General features: G+C 40.2%; 1 protein-coding gene across 1 annotated transcript; it reads right to left on the reverse strand.

Moving 5' to 3' along the window:
• Positions 1-680: 680 nt before the first annotated feature.
• On the reverse strand, positions 681-4149 carry LOC147893060 (pentatricopeptide repeat-containing protein At5g16860-like). Its single transcript, XM_087386840.1, has 4 exons — positions 3884-4149; positions 3612-3793; positions 1011-3500; positions 681-819 (listed from the first exon to the last, which is right to left on the reverse strand). The coding sequence occupies exons 1-4, from the start codon at positions 3962-3964 to the stop codon at positions 681-683; spliced, it is 2892 nt and encodes a 963-aa protein (XP_087242966.1). The 5' UTR covers positions 3965-4149.
• Between the last annotated feature and the right edge of the window lie 17192 nt (positions 4150-21341).

Below are 21341 nucleotides of genomic sequence, written 5' to 3' on the forward strand. Positions count from 1 at the left end.
CTCTCCCTCCGTAGAGGCCTCCTCCTTTGAGTCGCAATCCTCTTCTTCTCAACCTCAGGATTTTTCCTCCTCGCAAAAGATGGATTCCGGCACTTTGTTTTCCCAGCTTCCAGGCCTGAAGACTTGCCCTAGGCAACCTTTGCCTAGGGAGTCTTAGAGGCTCATCGGCCCGTGGAACTATCTCGAGATTCCACATGAGTACCCCTAGCATTGGAGATGATGGTCATCATTATACAGACCTGCAATTGGGTTTCCATTGGATTGGTGAGCATTGTACCCGCATTCAACTTTGCCTCCATCGTGGAGAAGAAGTGGACCCCCATCCTTTTCCAATGCATGATGCGAAATCCACACAAACCACTAAGCCACCAGTACATACCCAACGCCACATACGCTACACAAAAGGCAAGAAACCTGCGAATCCGCAACTCAGAACACACACAATCAAAATCGAACACAGGCTACCTTCTGCATCCGCCATCTCTGTATCACATGTTCTAGAATCCCAAGTTTTGAAGCTCTAGGACAAGAGCACACACAGTATGCAAACTCGAGGAGTCTCTGTATGACTTGAAACAAGTACCGTGGGCATGGTGTCAAATATTTATTCTCCACAGGCTTCAAAACAATTCATATCTCTATTTTCTTCAAGAGGTGGCAGATTTACTTTTCATACTCCTTTAGAGTGGCAACAGAAAGGCTGATTTGTCCACAACGTGAGAATGGAACATTTTAAGTGTACGCCAATCTTTATCTGCAGAAGCAATCTCTGAATTAGTCCTGAGGTTTGCATGGGTAAGCCTCTTCTGCAAAAACAAACTGCTTACGCAAAAGTTAATAGCTATCCCCAGATTATGTCCCCCTACTCAACTTTTATTCAAAATCACATTAATTAGTTCTCCCCCACCCACGAAGTTAACCATTTAACCTAAGCTAAATGTGTCCCCCCACCCAATTTGAAAAATGAAGCTAATAAAAGACACCATCCTCAAAAATGATGTAAGCAGTACCCATCCATTATTATAATTGCTTGCCTTTTAAGCTTCAATACAATCTTATCACTGTGTTCAAAATTACATACTTGAGAAGTATTTGTAACTCGGATAGTGGTACCTTCAGGAGTTGTGAGAGGCCCAAATACAATGGCCATTCTCTCACAATGTCCAAACACATCTTCCTTTTTCTTGTCTGAATTTGGCTCTAATACTAATCCCAAGTGAGGCACATATCCTACCTTCTTCATTAACCTCATTAAATCATTAGACTTTGCACATGTCTTAGTGATTTGTGGGTGGGTTTGGCCTCCCACAATGAACTCATGCACCTTGTTATCTATTTCAATCCAGGCTGTGCCAGGCTTCTTGCATGCTTCAGCACCTTTTCTCAACTCTTGCACTCCACACATCTCTTCCCACATGTCCAAATCAGCATAGATGCTTGCCATGAGCACATACCCTGCAGCAATGCTGGGATCCAAACGAACTGCTTGGTCAAAACATTCTTTTCCTATCTCCTTGTTACCAAAAAGTCTGCAAGCAGAGAGCAAAGATAGCCAACCCGTAATATCAGGACTAATTAGCATAGTATCAAGTAGCTTTTTTGCTTCACTCAAGTGTCCTGCATGGCCAAGGAGGTCAACCATACAGTTCAAGTGTTCAATGCCTGGAGTGATGCCATGGTCTTCTTGCATGGATTTAAAATAGTGGTGGCCTTCCTCCACTTCTCCTGCATGACTGCAAGCTGCAAGAATGCTAGTATAAGTCCTACCATTTGGCTTGAAGTCATGTTTCTGCATATTGACAAGGCATTGCTTGGCCAGCTTACAGTGTCCATGCTCTGCATATCCTGCAATCATTGCATTCCATGAAGCCACATCTCGATTTGGCAACGAATCAAATACCTTGCGTGCATCCTCTAAACTCCCACACCTGGCATACATGTCCACAAGAGTGCTCCCAATGACCATATCTGATCGAAACATGCTTCCAATGATTTGGCCATGTATTAGCTTGCCTTGCCCAAATGCTCCTACAGTGCCACACGCTTTCAAAATACAGGAGACAGTGAATTCATCAGGTATTCTGCCCTCCTGCTGCATTCTTTCAAAGAGTGCCAGAGCAGAATAGCCATGCCCATGTTGGGCATATCCTACAATCATGGCATTCCATGACACTATATCTTGGACAGGCAATGCATCAAACATAGCATGTGCATCCTCTAGATTCCCACATTTAGCATACATGTCAATCAACGTATTCCCAATAGCTACATCTGAATCGTATCCACTTTTGATGATCTGGTCATGTATCACCCTCCCATAACCAGTTGCTTCAATACTGCCACAGGCTTTCAAAATGCCTAGAAATGTGACATTGTCTGGTTTTATGCAATCCTGTCGCATGTTCTCAAACAGTTCAAGAGCAGAAACACCCTTTCCACGCTGGGCATATCCTGCAATCAACGCATTCCATGATGATATATTTCGCTCTATTCCTTCCTCTCTCATTCTCTCAAACATTTCACGAGCAAGGTGTTCTTGTCCCTGCTGAGCATATCCTGAAATCATGGCATTCCAGGACACCACATTTCGATTGGGTAACTTTTCAAGCACTTTGCGTGCCTCCTCTGGTCTCTCACATTTAGCATACATGTCAATGAGAGTGGTCCCGATAGCCACATTTGACTCAAGCCCTTTTCTGATAATACGATCGTGCATGAGCTTGCCCTGATACATGGCTCCTATGCTGCCACATGCTTTCAGAATGCACAGAAAAGTAACTCTATCTGGCTCTACGCCCTCCTGCTGCATTCTCTCAAAGAGTTCCAGAGCTGAAAGACCATGGGTATGCTGGGCATATCCTGTTATTATTGCATTCCATGCTACCACATCTCGAGTTGGCAACTCATCAAAAAGTTTACGTGCCTCTCTGTGGCTCCCACATTTGTTGTACATGTCAACAAGGGTGCTTCCCATGGCCATATCCAACACGAGTCCACTTATAATTATTTGACAATGTACCAGTTTGCCCTGCGCTATGGCGCCTATGCTTCCACATGCTTTCAAAAGGCACAAGAATACGACTCTATCTGGTTGCAACCCCTCTTCTTGCATTTTCTGATACAAGGCAATAGCCTTCCCACTTTCCCCAAGTGATGCATGCGCTGAAATGATGGCATGCCATGTATAAACACTCGGCTTTGCCACACTGCAGAACACTAAGTTTGCTTCTAGCAAGCTTCCACAAGAGGCAAACAGACGGATAAGGTAGTCCCCTAAAAAGGACATCAAACCAAGTCCATTTCCGATCATGAGGGAATGTACTCGTCTGCAACCTACCAGGTCCTTCTTTCTAGTGTAAGCCTGTAGGAGGAAATGAAAAACATCTCTTGATGTAATCATCCCTTGCACATGCATAAGATAAATGCTCTGGAGTGTCTCATTGAGCCCTAACCTACTTAAATCTCCCACGCAGCCCAAAGCTGCACCAATTTCAGCACATCTGACGATTCAAGAAAATAACAGTCACATCCATATTTGTAAACGGACTGACAACGATCCTCAGTCTTCACACCTGATTATGAAAATGTAATTTCAGATAAAATTTTAATACCTCATAGAGTTTCCCATCGAACTTGGACGCTCTAAATCAGAAACCAGAGGGTGAAACACTTTATCAAAGGGTCTTTTAAGCTGCCTCCAGGTGCCCAATGCTTCATCTATCCCAACTACACTGGGAACATTGTCAATCCACAGTACCTCATTTGCGTCACGAAGCAAATTTTCTGGATGTTCCTGAGGTTATGCGACATATAATACAAATGAGAAGCTCATACAAAAAATGTACAGCCGAGATAGAATGCCATTGAAAAAAGAAGAACTCGCCTTGATCAACCTGTCGCCCCAACTTAGAAAAAACTTCTGGCATGACAATTTAGGAGACACCTGTGCTGTGGTTGTTCTCATCTCAGAGGATGTTCTAGCAAGAAATCGCCCGGCAACTTGCTTGGAAGGATGGAGAGACAAGGACTATAATTACTGAGTGAAAGGACCAACAAAATATAGTACTCGCATTTGAACTGCCTAGCCCATCTTCACCATAGTCGAAAAATCGGAAGAAGATGCACCTTTGTTGTTAGCACTGCACTAAATAAATTGGGTCTCATTTGCAAATTTGGACTCAAGAAAAGAAGTGGTTGCACCTAAAAAAGTTTCATAACATGTTACCTTGAAGGAGGAACGTGCTGAAGATGGAGGCCAAGAAGCACGTTAAGTTTTTTTGCTAAATCTTATGACACATTTTGGTGGTGCAAATCCCAAAATATGCATTTTGGGAAAAAAGTCCCATGAAGTAATAAGATCCGTGGTGGAGGAGATTCTTTTTTTTTTTTTTTGCGCAGAACAAACCAAAATTGTATTATGGAAAGAAAAAGGAACTGTACAAAGTAAAGAAACCGGCTGCCTTCAAACAGGCATAAGCAGGCACACAGGCATTTACAACCAAATAGAGCTTAAGCTTTTCACAGCTTCATTCTTGTGACCAAAATGCTGCAAAGCCCTTTGAATGTCTTGGATCACCTCAGGTGCAATTTGTCTCCCAACTCGGGTTCTCTGAAAGACTAAATCATTGCGATAGTTCCAGATGTTAGCCAGGGTGATAGCTCTAATCAGTTGCCAGCACATATAAAGGCTATCAATTAGTCTGCCAGCATCTCCCAACAAGGTCATCTTCCACTTCATCTTGATATGAATCTCGGCTGCACTCAGACTTCTGCTGATTTGTTTCCATACTTCTCTAATAAAAACAGTCCCATAGAACATGCATGTGTGTCTCCTTAAAGGCATTACATAAGGGGCATATCGACCCTACATCCGACTTCCATTTAACAATTCTTTTTCTGACTGGGAGCTTGCCAATCAGAACACTCCATAGCATGAGATTGAGGCTAAACGATGGGGTAGCCTTCCACACCCTTCTTAGCCTAGCTGACCACACAGTAAGTATATCAAATGGGGCATGGAATTTCCATTTATCTTTGGCCAAACATGGCACTGGTCCCGAGTCCGCCGCCGAGTCCGAGTCCCTGAGCTCTTTTAGGTTAACCTTTGAGAGCGGTTTACCCGATCTCTATAGGAGACCTCTAAGCCCCTCATTGTGATTGTAGAGATGACTAGTGGGCCAACTATCCTTCAGCCTGCTTAGGACTCTTTGTATCAACTCAATCTCAGAGGATGTAAGGTTAAATCTTTGCCGTATTGTGGTAATCTCCTCCCATTTTTTCCCCCCCGGATCCCATACTTGTCTGAACACCCATAGAACTTTTCTAAAGATTCTGGTGGCCAGCCTCAGATGGCTTCTTAACATAGGAGGGCCACGCAGAAATGCCCAATCAGTAAGCCATAGTGACCTGCCCAATGAGGCATCACCGTGAAGAGCTCTGAGACCACCCCGCATTCTTTGGTCTTACCTCTCGCCTCCTCGCCTGTCCCACCCCTCCCGCCTCCCTCCTCTCCTCCGCCTCCTCCGCTCCCCCTCCCCCGCTCCCCGCTCCTCCCAAAAAAAAAGACGGAGCACCTCTCCGCTCCCTGCCTCCCCGCTCCCAAAAAAAAAAGGCGTACCGAAGGGGAAGGGGAGGGAGGGAGAGGATTCGTTGTCGGAGGGGGGAAGCGAGAGAAGAGGAGAGGGGGAAGCGGGAGGAGAGGGGAAGGGAGGGGAGGGGGGAAGCGGGAGGAGAGGGGAAGGGAGGGGAGGGAGGAAGGGAGGAGAGGGGAAAGGAGGGGAGGGGGAAGCGGGAGGAGGGAGGGGGGAGGGGAGGGGGGAAGTGGGAGGAGAGGGGAAGGGAGGGGAGAGAGGAAGCAGGAGGAGAGGTGATGGGAAGCAGGAGGAGAGGGGAAGGGAGGGGAGGGAGGAGAGGGGATGGGAAGGCGGGAGAAGAGGGGAAGTGAGGGAGGGAGGGAGTACCTGGGTGAGGAGGTGGTGGAGGAGCTCGAGGAAAGTTGTGAGAGAGAATGAGGAGAAGTAGAGTTTTATAGGAAATGGGTAGCTTTTAGGTCAAGTCAGCTTTTTTTAGTTTTTTAGGTTTTTTTTAGTTCTTTTAGGTTCACTATAAGTAGAATGTTCTTCATTCTCTCTTTCATTCAAAGTTTATTCTTTCACACTCCACGCTTCTCTCCTCTCATTAACATGTTGCAAGATTCTCAAAATTTTCAAAATGTTGTAAGAGGTGAGTTTATTTCCAACCTATTACGTACGCAAGAACTTCTAAGAATCAAGTTTTTGTAAATTTGAATTTTTTTTCCAAATCCGATTCTTTTCTCAAAAACCTGTTGCATACACAACAACTTCAAAAAACCATCTTTTCCATTAAATTTTTTTTCCCACAAAATTTCCTCATTACCTCAAACTCTCACAACCTATTGTCACAAATTTCTCTTAAACTCAAACTCTCCCAGCCTATTGGGCATGCAATAAATTTTTTAAATAAATAAATTAAAAAAATATATAATACAAATTTCTCTCTCAATCTTAAAACCACGCAAACCTCCCTACCTATTGCGTACGCAATAACTTCAAAACAAAATTTAACCATAAATCTCTCCAAAAACTCTTCTCACAACACTTTATTAATATGAGAAATCCATGTATAATATTTTTACTCCATAATATAATAAATTTTTATTAACTAATGTTAAAATATAATTTTGCTAAAAATATATATTGTTAATCTATAAATTAATATAAATATTATATAAATATATATATAGATACATTAATTAAAAAAATATAACATGAAAATATTTTTGAAAGTGATGTCTTCTAGCATATGTGCTTTATATCATACTTATTCTTCAAACAATGAAGAATTAGTAAATGCATTTGTAAGGTAGTTCTTAATATGAAAAATCTCTACAATATTCTTCCTGCTATTAACTAGATATTAAATTTTTATTTGAATAAAAATATACATTATTAACTTTAAAACTAATATAAATATAATGTAATTATTATATAAGTTTAAATAAATATATAAATTACTAACATTATACATTAATAAAATTTAAAATTATGTATATTATATACTAATAATCTTTAAATTTTAAAAAGGTAGTCAATCAAAGAATTGAATTAATTTAGAAAATAAGGAAATATTGAATTTTACACATGCTTTTAGCATGTATGCTTTTCTTCCATGTGTATAATACTTATTAGTTGAAGAATGAAGAATTAGATAATGTATTTGTAAGGTAGGTATTTAAAACCATAGAATCTAGAAGAGGTTTAACATACTAGCTTATCTTTGTTACAGTATGTAATAATTTGCAAAAGCCTTAAAATTTGTTTAAGGCTATACACAAAACTACAGTATAATTGAATCCATATCATATTTCTACTTTAGCAACCACTAGATATCTATGGTATGAATCCATGATATGGAATACATATTTCTTCTGAATATTTCTTATCACATACTTCTTTATTTCTTCTGATATACCATGCAGCATGAATGTAAGAAAATATGAATCGGTGTGCTTTTAGCTTATGTGCTTGTCCCTAATCAATAGGATACTTTGACAAGGTAGACTTATAATTACTTAAAGTAAAGCCTTTGCAAAGCATCGTACCTAGTATTAGATATAAATAAAACACTTTGGAAAGCATATAATATATAGTCTATATATATCTAAACTAAAATACTTTGGAATACATATTTTATATAGTCTATATACCTTAAATCTTACACCCTAAATCTTAAATCCTAAAGTTTCCTAAATCTTAGGTTATACAATCTAAGCTCTTAAACTTATATAACAGTTCTAATCCCTAAACCCTAAATCCTAAACCTTAAACCCTAAACCCTAAACCCTATAGCTTAAATTATAAAACCTAATTTCTAGATCCTAAACCCTAGATTGTAGACTCTAAGCTCATGACCTTATATACTAAACCCTAAGCCCTAAACCCTAAATCCTACATCCTAAACCCTAAATCCTAAACCCTAAAACAATAATCATAAACCTTGAACCCTAAACCCTAGATCCTAAACCCTAAACCCTAAATCCTAAACCTTTAGCCCTAAACCCTAAACCCTAAAACCATAATCATAAACCCAAAACCCTAAATACAAAATCTTAAATCCTAAGCCCTAAATCCTTAACCCTAGATACTAAAGCCTAACCCTAAAATACAACCAAAATTTAATGATTTTTTAAATTTATGCAATAGGTTTGATATATCCCCTAACGTGTTGCAAGTGGAACAAGTTAATGGTGCACCCAACCTATTGCAACAATCAAGGAATTTTCTTGATTTGTGCAATAGGTTGGATATATCTCCGAACCTGTTGCTCAAGCAATAGGTTGGGGGATATATCCAACCTATTGCACAAATTAAAAAAATTCATTAAATTTTGGTTTTATTTTAGGGTTAGGGTTTAGGGTTTAGGGTTTAGGATTTAGGATTTAGGGTTTAGGATTTAGGGTTTAGGGTTAAGGGTTTAAGGTTTAGGATTTAGTGTTTAGGAGTTTAGGGTTTAGGGATTAAATGTTTAAAGTTTAGGATTTATGGTGGTTAAGATGTTTTGGTATTAATTGTTTAAAGTTTAGGATGTAGGGTTTAGGTTTAATGCCTTCTCTGCTAGTTTTGATATAAAAGTTATTAAGTAATAATAAGCTCAACGATTATTTATTGTGTCTTTTTTTGAGTTGCTAATCTAGTTTTGTACATAAAATAGGTATTCACCCTAACAGAGGGTATGGATGTGGTGTTATATAAGAAGAATGAAGTGGTGGCTTTTGGACAAATTCATAGTCTTGATCCTATGAATGTGTGTCATTTCCAACGTTGTGGTGAGAGAAGATGTGTAGTGATAATCGCCAACATTGTAAATCCTGAAGTACATTTAAAATATTCACATGGAGACTTTGAAACATTGGGAGATATCTTACAATGTGACATATTTGATATGCAAGCACACAGAACGCTTTGGGACCAAGACAAAATTGTTCCAAAGACATAGTTTCAAGATATCAAGAAAACTTATTTTGAGGGGAAAAAGGTAGAGATGTTATCTTGCTCCGGAGAAGTTTTAGCAATTGGCAACTTTAAGGGCTATGCTCAGAGTTTTCTCTATATAGTGGAGATAATTAAGTTTACTAGTGCAGATGTCATTCAAAATGCAATGGATAGTACTTCACATCTAGACATCCATAATACTACGTCTCATCTACAAGTTCATAGTACTTGTAAATGGGGGTTAGCTTTCTTGAAATCAAGTTTACCCAAGACAGTTTCCTTCAATGTCATGGAAGACACAACAAAATATTATCAGAAGAAAAGGACTATAACACAAATGGGATCCAAATTGATAAGAGGCTATAGTAGTGATCAAAAGTATCATAGTGGCATGCTCACAAGTATTGAGGACATTATAGTAACAGATGTTGTAAGTGACTGAAATATACCCACTGGTATAAAAGACTTGTCTTGTGTTGCAAGTGACTCGAACAGGCTCACTAGTATAGAAGACTTGTCCTGTGTTGCAAGTGACTCGAACAGGCTCACTGGTATAGAAGACTTGTCCTGTGTTGCAAGTAATCGAACAGGCTCACTGGTATAGAAGACTTGTCTTGTGTTGCAAGTGACTCAAACATGCTTACTGATATAGAAGACTTGTCTTGTGTTAAGAATAATAAGATGGGACCACAAAGAAAAATACATGCAAAGATGGATGGAATAAGTGATGCAATAACAAGAATTGATGATATTAGTGACAATGATCATGATGTTACTACTCAAATGCGGGGCAAAGGGGGCAGAGAATCTGAGACTTGTCATGTTGTTCATAATATTATTGCTAGCATGCCAAAGAATATAGATGGGAGAATCTTGAGTTACAAAGGAGAAAGAGTTCGACCACAAAATTCAAGAGGCATTGGCAACAAATTGACATCAATGAACATGTCTACCAGTCTCCAAATTGCCATTTCCAAGATATTATAAGGCATCAAATAATTCTCAAGCCCATACAGTATTTGATTATAGAGATGAAGATTCAAGGGAAATGGATTCGAGGTTTGATGGTCTTACAATTGGAAAATGCAAGACACTATTTACAAAAAGAAAGTATGTGAGTGTGAAGAGGCAAAGAATAATGGCATCAATTCCAGAACCAAAGAGACATGTAATGTTATCCGAGGAGAATATGGAAAGGATGCTTATGCGAGTTTGTTGCAAGAGACTTTGCATTAGAAAAGTTGAGAAAGATGATTGTGCAGCCATACGCCTTGGTATTTGGAGTAAGACAGCACCTAATAGACATAACTATCTGCTTCAAGAGTTTTCATGCTTTCTTCAAGGCACTAATCAAGATTTGAGCACAAGGCACTGTAAACCTAGATTGAAACCCATGGTTAATGGGAGACCCATTTGCAATCGAGGATATCAATGGTTAATTGGACTATCACATAGCACATACTGGACCATCTGGGCAGAGGTGAAAGAAAAAGTGGTTCATACAATTCATGGAAATACCTACAAGCTTAAATGCCATGGAAGCACTGTAAATGCAACTGCAACATTAAAGCAAGTTCTCGAAGACCATGCATTACCACAGCCTCATCTTCAACAAACAATGCTAGATGGATGTGTCGAATGTCAACAACATCTTCCTTTGGGAATGACAAAGAAGGTCGTCCTAGAAAGTGTCAATAAAACTTTACAAGACAAGACAAGAGCATGATTTTACGGTCAACCTTGTACAAAATTTGGTGTAGAGATTTTTGCCATGTCAAGACACCATCAAAGCAAAGCATGTCAAAATGTAAGACATGTAATGAATTAAAAAATTCCATTGAACATAGTAAATGTGAGGAGCAGCGAGGAAGATATATTAAATGGCGATCGATCCATTTACGTCATGTGCAGGATGCTCGAAAGTTGTATGCTTCTTGGAGAGCAGAAGCTATTTCACATGTCGATAAGTCCATGTGCATCACCATTGATGGCATGGACCAGAATACAACAACTTTTGCATGATATAGACGTATCCCACCAGCATTGGAGGGGAAATGTGAACTAAAAACACACTTATGTGGAGTATTAGTACATGGATACCGAATCTTTTGTGATGTATGGATTGATAGTTTGCATGACCATGATAGTAACCAGGTTGTTACATCAATCATGAAAGGAATAAGAAAGGTCAGAGATGCTCGCGGATGTTTACCTAACACATTGCGAATACAAGCTTATAATTGTTAGACAGAGAACAAGAATAAATATATATTTGCTTTATGCTCTATGCTAGTTGGTTTGAAAATATTTGAAGAAGTGGAAGTTGGCTTTCTTCTTGTCAGCCATACACATGAAGACATAGAACAAATCTTCAGTGTTATCTTTGGTGAGTTGAAGTCAATGGATGTTTTGACAATGGAGGATATGCTATTTTGAATTGGGAAAAAAATTGGAGGGTCTCACAAGGAAGAATCAAAAGTGGCTATCTTAGAGAGGATGGTAGATTGGAGAGCATTCATAGAGCCACATTTACAAGCAAGAGATGATGCCCTAATAGGACACACAAATCCACACTACTTTCAGTTTCACATGCATAACAATATTCCAGTGATGCAATGGAAGCACTACTCAGTAGATGGAGAACATTTATGGAGTGAGTCATATGCTTTATTACAACAAATAATTACATTGGAGGAAACTAGATTTGTTCTTGCAAAAAACAAATCAGGTGACATAGATGAAATGAAAGGCTTGAAAGCCTTCATTAAACATCTTCAAACTATGATGCAAAAATATCCTAAGCAATTAAATAAGAATTTGGAGACAATTAAATCAACTGAAGCACTTATCCAATCTTTAAAAAGACAAGAAAACTTAATGAGCATTGAATATTGTGAATCCTTTTGGCCAGAACAAGCTAGGTCACCAAGTTTTCCTTTGGATATAAATATGTTAGTAGATATGGAGGAAGTAGAGGAATGCCTTTTACCTCGAAAATATTGTGACAGGAAGGGAGACAAACCCTTACCAAAGTTTATGCCATCTAATGAGATTGAAGAGGGTCTATTTGTTGCGATTTGGGCTCTAATCCAGGTTCAAAGTTGGATGACCAAGGTGGCCCAATTTGGGTTGCAAAGGTTGCTAAGATAGAAAGGGATGACAAGGGAACTCTTATAACATTCACAGCTTTATGGTATGAACCAAAGCCATTGAAAAATCTCCCAAGAAGATATACAATAAAACAACTCTATGAGGGATGCTTGCAAAAGAAACGTGAATGGGTTCCAAATAATGAGGGATTAACAAAGGTGGAAGTCAGTAGCATTATTCATTGCTGGAAATCGAGGACACAAAGTTTTAAAAAGAAGCATGGAAACAATGTTGAAAAATGTATCACAATCCTTGATCCAAGTTGTGTCCATATTAAACATCATTTGGCAAGACTTGACCCATCAAGCACAAATACATTACATGAATCTGATGACTCTAAATGAGATTCAGATGCATAAGATACTGTTCTGTATGCTTTTTTCCATACAAATGGTGTATCTATACACCACCAATAAGATAATGTATTGTATGCTTTGTTTTTCAAAAAAACGGCTATTTATACACCACTTATATATTGAATTCAACAAACTCTCTTTTTTTTTAAAAATGGTGTATTATACACCACTTATATGTTGAATTCAACAAAGTCTTTTCATATGGTGTCGTATTTTCACTTTATCAACATAGTGTTAAAATTGAACTAGAGTTAGGAGACTACTATTATTATTATTATAGTTATTGGATGGGGGCACCATCATACTAGTTTGGGAATTATAGCTTCATTGAGCCATATTGTTTTTATTAGAGGTCACCACTTCACTTTTTAGCTTAATAAGGCCATATTTGTATATAAGTGACCCATTTAGTGCTCTAAAAAACCCAATTTTTGAGCTCACTAAGTGAAGTTGAGTGGAGAGGATATGCTCCAAAAAAAAGTCCAAACCAAGAGAGAAATCCAAAATTTTTGAATAGTGTGTTTATGGTCAATATTTTTTCACTCAAGTTTTTCTCAATGGTGATCCTTTTGCAATTTTTAGAAAACAAAGAGTTTTCTTGTTCCTTAAACTTGCTAAACCATTAGGTGATGTCACCTTAATGAATATTTATACATGTACAGTTGTCACAAAGAAAGCTAGTAGCACATAACTAGCCCTGCCTACATTATGTTCACATTTGGCTCAGGTGCATCACTACTATGCAATAGAGCCAACTTACAAGTTGGTTTACACTCAATTGTATAATTTTGGGATTTTTAAAAAGAAGTATAAAATTTTAGAGATGAGATGCAACACAAGGTGTATCAGACCTAATCCTCGTTGTTAATATCAAGTACTTTATTATTCATGATGGAAGACTAGTGCTTTCTGGCAGATGCCCAATAGATAGCTGAATAAAGGATTTCTTGCATATACTCATGGAAGTACAACATCACTGTTACATTTGAGATATCATGAGCTGGGGTACCATCACATGAATGATCATGTTATTCTAGTAGCCTTATACAAAAGTTTGTATACCCATATACATCAGGAGGTATCCTTGCTTCGCATTCATTGCCCAACCATGACTATCAAGTACCCCAAGTTCTCTGATTTCCTAGAGGGGGGTGCCGATACGCATGCAATGTTGTTTGAAAGTGCATGGCATGCAAATCTCCCCATGGTGCAACAAACCGCACCAACCAAAGTGGTGACATCCGTAGCTACTCTCCATAGCAAGGGTGTCTGGTGTCCCAAATGCCGTAACAATGGCCATGGACCAAAGGGATGCAGCCTCAACCATCTATGGCATGCCAGATGCCAAATAGAAAGTCACACCATCAACGCTTGTAGATACGATGTTGGCTAGGTAGCCCCCATGCCCATAGCAATTCATGTCCAAGCCATAGATATCGCTGTAGTTCTTACCATGGCCCCGACCACAAATCCAGCTACTGAGGGCAGACCTATCACCCTCATCAAAGACCTTATTGTGGTCCTTTGAGCCAAATAGTTTGTTATTTATTTTGATGTGCTCAGCCACCAAACAAATGAGTACGATTTGTTTAAGAAACACCAAGCCAAGAGAGAGATGCATTGCATGCTAGACCTTACTGCACCTATGCTTGTGCCATTTCAAATCTATAATGTGCAAATTGTTGCTCTAGATGAGCCAGATATTGCAACTGTTGAAACAGATGCTGCCACCAATGTGGTTACATAGGTGATGAAGATTCGTCCCGATCCCGTGTTACCGTCGTCCGACCGACCAGACAAGAAAAACAAAGAGCCAATTAATTGGCACGATCAAGCAAATATTCGTGATGCAGTGATGGAGTGGGCATGCAAGATTTTCAACCTCCAATTGGTCCAATGCCTGGTATAAAGGCCCCATTTGAAAAAAATTCTGAAGAGTAGGAGAAACTCACCCAGATCGGCAAATCAAGTGTGCACCGAAAAGTGGTAGAAACCTTGGCGTGGGTGAGAAAGTGGCTCAATTTGACATTTAGAGTGCATTGAAGGATTTATAGATCAATACATTAGTGAAGCAACTATTGGATCTGGTGCCAACCTTTCACCAACAGCTCTGTGTCACCAGCTCAGTGCTCCATTTGTACCAACAGTACCAGAACAGCCTATGTGCATTGCAGGACCATTCGAAACTAGCCCAATGGTATACATCACCCAGTCTCAGAACTACCTATAGCACAACCAAAAGCACCAATTTACGACAAAAATATTGCTACAATTACAACGACACTGAAGGGCCAAGTGATTTCGAGCGCATTGCTCGATGGTGGTTCAGGGTTCAATATAATATCAGATGATATGTGTCGGCATCTAGGATGCTATTTGCAGTTAGGTGGCTGATCAACAACGTGTATACCTAATGGGCCTTCTCTACAGCGTTCCAATTATGGTGGCAAACCTAACATTCATGGTTGCCATTGTCATTCTTTGGATGGAAGACATCAACAATGCCTACCCAATATTACTCGGTAGGCTATGGCTATGACAAGCGCGTGTGAAACATGACTAGCATTATGATTGAATCACAATCTGACAGGGTAAGAAAAAGGTGGTGTCCACCAAGGTCAAGAGGCCAATTCACACATGCGTCCACCCCACAAGTGGCTAGGGGAGTCAACATGACCAAAGGACTTGACAATGATGAAGAGGAGTTCCAGAAACCCCCCGACATTATTACACTCTTCAAGGTGGATGTAGTTTAATTCCTCAATCAGTACCACTTCCCTCAAAAAAGACCGTCGCTAGATGATGATTTACCAATGATCTGAATCCATTACCCGGAGCAGCCGAAGATACCCCATCTAATATCCTAAATCTTCTTCAAGTAGAACAAGATTTTGGGAGGGAATTGCAATAAGCTCGGTGGGTGAGTGAGGGTGCCCTAATGGACCTTAACCTTGGCACTGAGAATGACCCATGGATAGTTCGTGTTAGCACCTAGTAGTGCCCCGAGTTTTGGATGCAACTACAAGATCTACTCGAGACACTTGTCGACGTCTTCACATGTAGCTATATGGATATGAAGGGTATTGACCCTCCATTTTATCAGCACATGATTGTCCTTAAGGGCAATGCCTAATCGATCCAACAACAATAGCATTACCAGATGAAACCGAACTATGCAAAATAGGTCTACTAAATTAATGCAAGTGGGATTCGAATACCCCATTGATAGTGTGGCCTGGATCTCTCCAATTGTAATTGTACCCAAGAACAAGAACAATTTGTAGGTCTACGTAGATTATCACAAGCTCAACACCGCAACCATGACCAATCGAGAGTCCCTCTCCCTTTCATGGATTTCATGTTGGATGGTGTGACTGGGCATGAAATTCATTCCTTGATAGATTCAACGGGTATAATCAGGGACGAATGGTCGAAGAAGACCAAGAAAAAATGGTAATTATCACCAAATGGGGGGGTCTTTGCCTCTAATGTAATGACGTGCAGCCTCAAAAGCACACTCGCGGCATTCTAATGCCTAGTTCAAGAAGTGTTCGATGAGTATCTCAATTATTTCATGCGAATCGATGACTTTTGCATCTTTGGAGAGCAAAGCAGGAGGAAAGCCTACATATTGGCCACCTCTGAACGTGCCTTACCAAATGCCGTACTGCATAGCTATCCCTTAACCCGACGAAGTGTGCCTTCATGGTCAATAGCAGAGATTGCTTGGCCATATCATCTCAAAAGATAGCAAAGCCTTGGATCCAGATAAAGTTGAGCACATTTGCATGGTTGATTGACCTATGACTAGCAAGTAGTTAGCTCGCTTTCTTGGTCAAGTTTGGTGGCATAGCCACATCCTCCGATACCTTGCCCAGTTTGCTACCCCGCTCCTCAACATGGAGACACTCATATGGATGCAAGATTGTGATCGGTATTTTCAGTTTCTCTAGCTAAAGCCCCGATCATCCAACCATCCGATTGGAAGATTCCCTTCCATCTCTTCATCATACACCTTTGACACAAAATTTGGTGCAGTATTGATGAAGCAAAGGACAAAGAATTAGTACCATCCAATTTACTCCTAGTTTACTATGCAAGCCAAACTATCAAAGCCCAAGAAGACTTATTTCACGATGGAGAAGGAGGCGCTCGGGATGAATTATTCCATCAACAAGTTCCAGCACCACCTGCTCAAGAACCCCTTCATATTTCATGTGGATCATTCGGCACTACTCTTTCTCGTTAACAAGACTGAATTGACAGGTAAGCATGGTCATTGGATATTATTACTTCAAGGGTTTGACTTCATTGTCATTCATACTCCAAGTAGTTTGCATGAAGTGGTTGATTACCTATCCTGATTAGATGGCAGTGAGAATCCCAACCTCATTATGTATGAGTTTCTAGATGCGACCCTATTCTAGACATTGATTGAGGGACATATGCCAACCAATGTGCCGGATGGAGCACAATTACTGGTGCAAGACTAGGCAAAAGTGCAAGACTACATCCGTCTATTCATACCAATGTGGTATGATGACATGTACCACTTCCTATCAACCGGTTTTCCAAGCCATCACCTATCTCAAGACAGACGCAAGCGACTTGCTCAAAGGAGATGAAATGTTGAGATTATCCATGACTCCTTGTGCCACCTTGGCCAAAACAAGGTCCTTTGTAGATGTGTTCCGCCGCACGAACAACAACCAGTCTAACAAGGTCTAGCCAAAGGTCATTTTCCCAAACATACTACTAGTCAAAAAATCCTCTAGGCTGGCCTGTGGTGGCCTACGTGGTCAATGCTGATGCCTTCAATTTTTCCAAGCAATGTGATGCATGCCAGAGGTTGGGACCTATGAGCAAATCATCACATGACTCGACTGTCCGATTGAGATAGTCAATGACCAAAGTGGCCACTTCATTACCGACATGATGAAGAAGATGACAAGGTACTATATGGCTATCCACCATCTATTATGCACAAGAAAAGGTCCAAGTGGAATCATCTAACAACATCATGATGAAGGTCATGAAGAAAATCATTAATGCAAATTGCACGGATTTGGACCAAAAATTATATTCCATCTTATGGGCTTTCCGAATAGCTTATAAGGTAGCAACATACTTGACACCTTTCAAGATGGTGTATGTAATTAAAGTAGTGGTTCTTATTGAGTATTTGGTGTCAAGTCTTTGGAATGCGGCACCGAGTGGGTAAGCTTGGAAGAATCGCTCACACACCGCATGGACCATCTATAACAACTTGACGAGATCAAATTCATTGCGGTCAACCACCATGAGAAGAATCGGAGCTTCAAAGAAAAGGATATGATATTGTTCGAATCTAGAAAGGGCCCTTACCTCAGCAAATTAAAGTTCCAGTGGGCCAAACCATTGGCTCGTGCATCGTTACTATGCTGGCATATTTTCACTTGGCACACTTTAAGGCAAATTGTTCAAAAAGCTAGTTAATGGCTAATGTCTTAGCCTTATTTTGGCCCTATGCTACCATGTGTCTTCCCCAAGGAATCGAAAGTGTGCGAGTGGTAATGTCCACACAAGTGGATTTAATATGGATGGATGCTGACTCATTGAGTGACAAGGAGAGCCCCAACGTGAACTTAACTACAATTTGTGGGGCGGATCCTCCCAAAAAAAGACATCATCACTCTGCATGTAGGTGAGCCCCCCCTAGCATTGCATGGGACATGCTTTTTGGCAAGATTTTACTTGCAAGGTGATATTTTTTTTCTAAGAAGCACAAAATTGGTGAGCTTTTTCCTTGTGTGAACATAAAATTGGTGACCTTTTGTCTTGCATGTAGCCCAAGTCAACCATATGTTGGTCAACCATTAGGGCTACTAATTTTCATATGTATAGACTAGGCTCAGGCTAGGTTGGAGCCTAAAAGCAATTTGCGAGCCGAAACCAGATCTCCCATAATGTTTCTATAATTTTATACTTCTTATCTCCACCTTTGAATAATGGGATGATGGTGTTAAGTTTCTGAAGTGCTGGAAATCCTTTGACAAAAAGATTATTTAGGATGTCCATTACCACTTGATGGAGTGTATCTCCCCCCATTCCTCTTATGTTAGAATGCCAGTGTTCAACTCCTCTGATGTTCACCTCAACCGAGTTTGGAATGCTAGTGTGGCTTGCAATGTTATTTTTTGATGTGGATCATGTAGCATCTGGATTGTGGACATCCCCCACATTACATTGAAAAAACCCTTTTGTATAGCGCAAAGAAGTATAGCATTTATTACAAGTAAACTCAGACAGTTGAGGATACCATTTCAATCTATTAGCCTCTATGCCATATGCTATGAATATATCTCCAGGAATTGTTCCATTTGACCATTTTCTTAAGGATTGACAAGCATGCTCACGTTTTCCAAGAATCATCTCCATGAACAAAAAAAATCACCTTTTAAAACATTCTACTACATTCACTTGGGAATTTCAACAAAAAGTAAGGTATGGTATTGCTCCTAATCTCGCTATCCTAGGATGCCTTGAACATAGACTCTTAGTAGTCATAAAGATAATGAGACATAGTCACTAAAGTTGTGGAAAATTTTGCCATCAACTCTCAAAAAGAAGATCTTGAATCCCTTGTTCACATTAGATAGAGAGACTCATTTGTCAAAATGCGGGATATAGATCTCCTAATAACAAGAAAAAAGCAGACACTAATCTAAGGAGGATGCACATCCCTATTTCTTACTAACATTGTGCTTATTGAGATTTGGTTATTCTTTGCTAGCACATAAATTTCTTCTCATCTATTGGGTCACATAGATTTTTTCCTGGTTATGTCCCACCAAACTTTAACCTACCATAACTTTTAATTTATAATTGAAAGTAGGTCATCTAGAATATCCAAACGATCAGCAAAACATGAGGAATTTATTAATGCTATTGGATGAGGTAAATTTGTTTCTAGCCAAAGACAAGAACAAGCTTTCAACACGCAAAAGCCAATTCCAAGTTGTGGTCACAAGCAAAAATAGTTGCCTTAGAGGCAATTTTCAAAACCTGGCCAGAGCCAAGACATCACTTCCTCTTGGTGAAAGCCACTTCCTAACTATGGCCAAGAAAATTTTTTTTCCTCATATTCAAATTCTTTTGAATCATATATTCTATGACTATCTTGCAAATTTTCTTCTTTTGTATCTCTTTCCATAATTGAAACACCCCTTTTGTATGGAAATTTTCACTTTTCAAAGTAAAAACCCCTTATGTCAACCCCAAAGGGAGTGGTGTGCACCTTTGGATTTGAGAGGGCGGACCCTTATGTGACATTCAATGGGATTAATGGGAGTTGTTTTGGCCCACCTGCATAGGGTATTTGGACTAGGTAGAGGAGGTCTCCTTCTTCTAGTATACTACTTGCATCAGGCATCATTTATAGCTTGAGGCAGTAGTGTGGTCCCCCACGAGGGAGTGCCATTGGCTAGAGCAGGATGTCCTAAGAGATGTAATAGGCCGCTTTTGGCCCCGCCTCTAGACGAGTTTGCACCTGCAAAATATTTATTGATTTCTTTTGGCTGTTGGCACATGGGGGCCTACCCCTCCGCCCCTGGCTAGAGAAGAGATACAGATAGATGGTAGATGCAGTGGTTATGTAGATGGATTTTGGACACCATCCCACAGTGTATATGCCCTTGCCCTGCCATAAAATGGATTTGTTAGCTAGCGGCCTTCAGGAATGTTGCTAGCACACCAAGGATGAGTAGGGATTTCAAGTAGGGGATGGTGCCCTGGCCCACGGAGGGAGGCCATGCCTTTGCGATCGACCCTGTCATGCCGACTTATAGGATACATGGACAACAAGTTTCGCGGATTGAGATCCATGACACAATCAGCCCACCCGTTCATGCCCACCACCTCTCCCGGAGGATGGTGTTGGGAGACTATTTCCAACATCACTGCCTAGAACATCTGGGTGTCCCAAAGAAGCAGGGTGATGGGAGGCCAAATGATTTCTCCGACAGCTACCCTAGTAGCCATTTTGTAGGATATCATCTTCACCTTGTGCACCATTTGGTAGCGTAGTACTCTAGGCTCGAGAGCATGACTAGAGCACTTTTGTCAAATATGGCCCATCAAGAATATTCTTCACCCTTTCTATGAGGTGTATTTGTTGGGCATATAGACCACCCTTTCTATGAGGGGTATTATTTGGACATATAGACCACCATCATGGTTGCTAGCTCCTATTTTGGAATCTCTATCGGTGATGAGCCTGAGATCCACAAATGGATGTTTGTTCTTGTATCTTGCAACTCGTTTCATTTCTTTGTTTTCATCTATTGAACTGATTTGGTTGCAAGCAAAAACCTCTAACATCTCAGTTTCTTGCAACAAGGTGGTTGATGGAGGCAAAGGAAGGAAAGCCCATGATGTGGGCACAGCTATTCCATAGAGCACTTCCTCAATGAGGAAACATGCCTCATAGAGAAGGTGAATGCTTGGAGCCATGTTATCCAGATCTATTGAGTCTTGTTCCCCTTCTTAAATCCACCAATAGGTGATGCACTAGAGGCCAACCCAAGAGAACCATCCAAGGCCACGAAGCATCGCTCAAAGTGCACACTAGAGAAGAAGATTAGGTATAGCAAAAGGATTTCCAGGGTTATCAAGCTGGAGGAAAATAGCCCCAGAGGCCCTCATCTTTGAGGCCTTTGTTGATGAAACGCGGTCCTAGATGTGTTATTCGACTAAGTACTTATGGGATGGGCACGCCACTTTGCCTGTAAGTCAATAAAAAGCCTGACCGTGCTGGCACCCCTTCCCCCTATTTCGACTGCCTCAG

Source organism: Dipteris shenzhenensis, chromosome 16, assembly GCF_047967505.1.
Source record: "Dipteris shenzhenensis isolate YYH24624 ecotype China chromosome 16, Dip_SZ_1.0, whole genome shotgun sequence".
Lineage (NCBI taxonomy): Eukaryota > Viridiplantae > Streptophyta > Polypodiopsida > Gleicheniales > Dipteridaceae > Dipteris > Dipteris shenzhenensis.